This window comes from Hetaerina americana, unplaced genomic scaffold (genome assembly GCF_022747635.1).
Source record: "Hetaerina americana unplaced genomic scaffold, ioHetAmer1.1.p SCAF_25, whole genome shotgun sequence".
Classification (NCBI taxonomy): domain Eukaryota; kingdom Metazoa; phylum Arthropoda; class Insecta; order Odonata; family Calopterygidae; genus Hetaerina; species Hetaerina americana.
The window spans coordinates 4,781,407-4,782,901 of NW_027286819.1; the positions used below are offsets into that span (position 1 = coordinate 4,781,407).

The 1,495-nt window shown below is 58.5% G+C and overlaps 1 protein-coding gene across 1 annotated transcript; it reads left to right on the top strand.

Moving 5' to 3' along the window:
- Positions 1-444: 444 nt before the first annotated feature.
- Positions 445-1,248, top strand: LOC139689577 (uncharacterized). Its single transcript, XM_071586740.1, has one exon. The coding sequence runs from the start codon at positions 445-447 to the stop codon at positions 1,246-1,248; it is 804 nt and encodes a 267-aa protein (XP_071442841.1).
- Positions 1,249-1,495: the final 247 nt, after the last annotated feature.

Consider the following 1,495-nt stretch of genomic DNA (forward strand, 5'->3'; position numbering starts at 1 on the left):
TGCCCACCCGTGGAAAGAACATATTGGATCTATTTCTTACAAACTCGCCTGAACGTATTATTAGTGTGTAGCGGCCATGACGAGCCGGCGCGCCACTAGCCGCTCAGTTCGCTCGAGGCCCGCGAGAGGCCACCGGACGCCCGAGGGGCGACCGGAAGATAGTTCCGGCGTGCGCCGTGAAAGTGAAGAGGGAGGTCGCCTCGATAAAGGGAGGGAGTCGGCTACCGGACTTTGGCGACGGGAGATTGCATATAGGGCAGCCGAGCGGCCATTTTTGTGTACCATGCACGTGTGCAAATAAACGGATACGGGTGTAAAACGTGTGGGAGCTTTATTTCAACCCCCACTCTCTCCCCGGTCAGCAACGCGCTATAAAGTGGTGACCCCGACGTGATCGCAGTTTTTTTTTACGGGGAGTTAGTTTTTGTGAACCACGTGCTCGCGATGGAATCTCCAGCGGGAGCCGTCGCGGGGGAGGATTCCGGTGTTAGTGTGAATCGTGTGGCGTTGAAACTGCCGGCATTTTGGCCTGATAGACCAGCGCTATGGTTCGCGCAGCTTGAAATACAGTTCAGCCTCGCGGGCATTACGAGAGATGCCACTAAGTTTATGTACGCGGTGTCCCAGTTAGACAGTAGGTACGCCGTTGAGGTAGAAGATGTTATCACAAATCCCCCGTTGACCGACAAGTACGCAAAATTGAAGGCGGAGATTCTTCTCCGACTTTCCGCGTCTCAGGAAACCCGGATCCGGCAATTGTTGGAACATGAGGAGATCGGAGACCGGAAACCCTCCCAGTTCCTGCGCCATCTTCGGACGCTCGCCGGCTCATCCGTCACGGACGACTTCCTACGGTCGCTGTGGCTGGGTCGGCTACCGTCCAGCCATCAGACCATCCTAGCGACACAGGCCGGAGTGGAGCTAAACAGCGTCGCCCAACTGGCGGACAAAATCCACGAGGTGTCTCACCAGCCGCGCGTGGCCAGCACGGCGATGGCGCCGGACGTAGAGGCGCTCACGAGGAGGGTGGATGAGCTTACGCGGCAAGTGTCTTCCCTTACCAAATCCCTGGCAGAGGGGAATTCCCGGTCCCGACCCACGTCGCGCCGCAGTAATTCGAGGGGTAGGGGCCGTTCGGCCTCCCGCCATCCCACATGGTGCTGGTACCACGACCGATTCGGCCCGAAGGCGACGAAGTGCAGGGAGCCGTGTACATACGACGCGGAAAACTCGGGGGGCGATCGCTGATGGCGGCCAGCGACAAGTGCCCCGGCCCCTGCCGTCTCTTCGTCACCGACGCCCGGACAAAAGTCCAGTTTCTAGTGGACACGGGGTCGGACTTGTGTGTCTTCCCGCGCGCCCGTGTGAAAGGTAAGCCTGCGGCGACTACGTACGAATTGTTCGCGGCGAACGGGTCCACCATTAAAACGTACGGGTGGATGGTGTTGTCCCTTAATTTAGGCCTCCGTCGCGCATTTGAGTGGCGTTTTATCAT

Bases quoted from the DNA above. Each gene is read 5' to 3' on its own strand.
- LOC139689577 (XM_071586740.1), top strand. From the start codon at position 445: ATGGAATCTCCAGCGGGAGCCGTCGCGGGGGAGGATTCCGGTGTTAGT.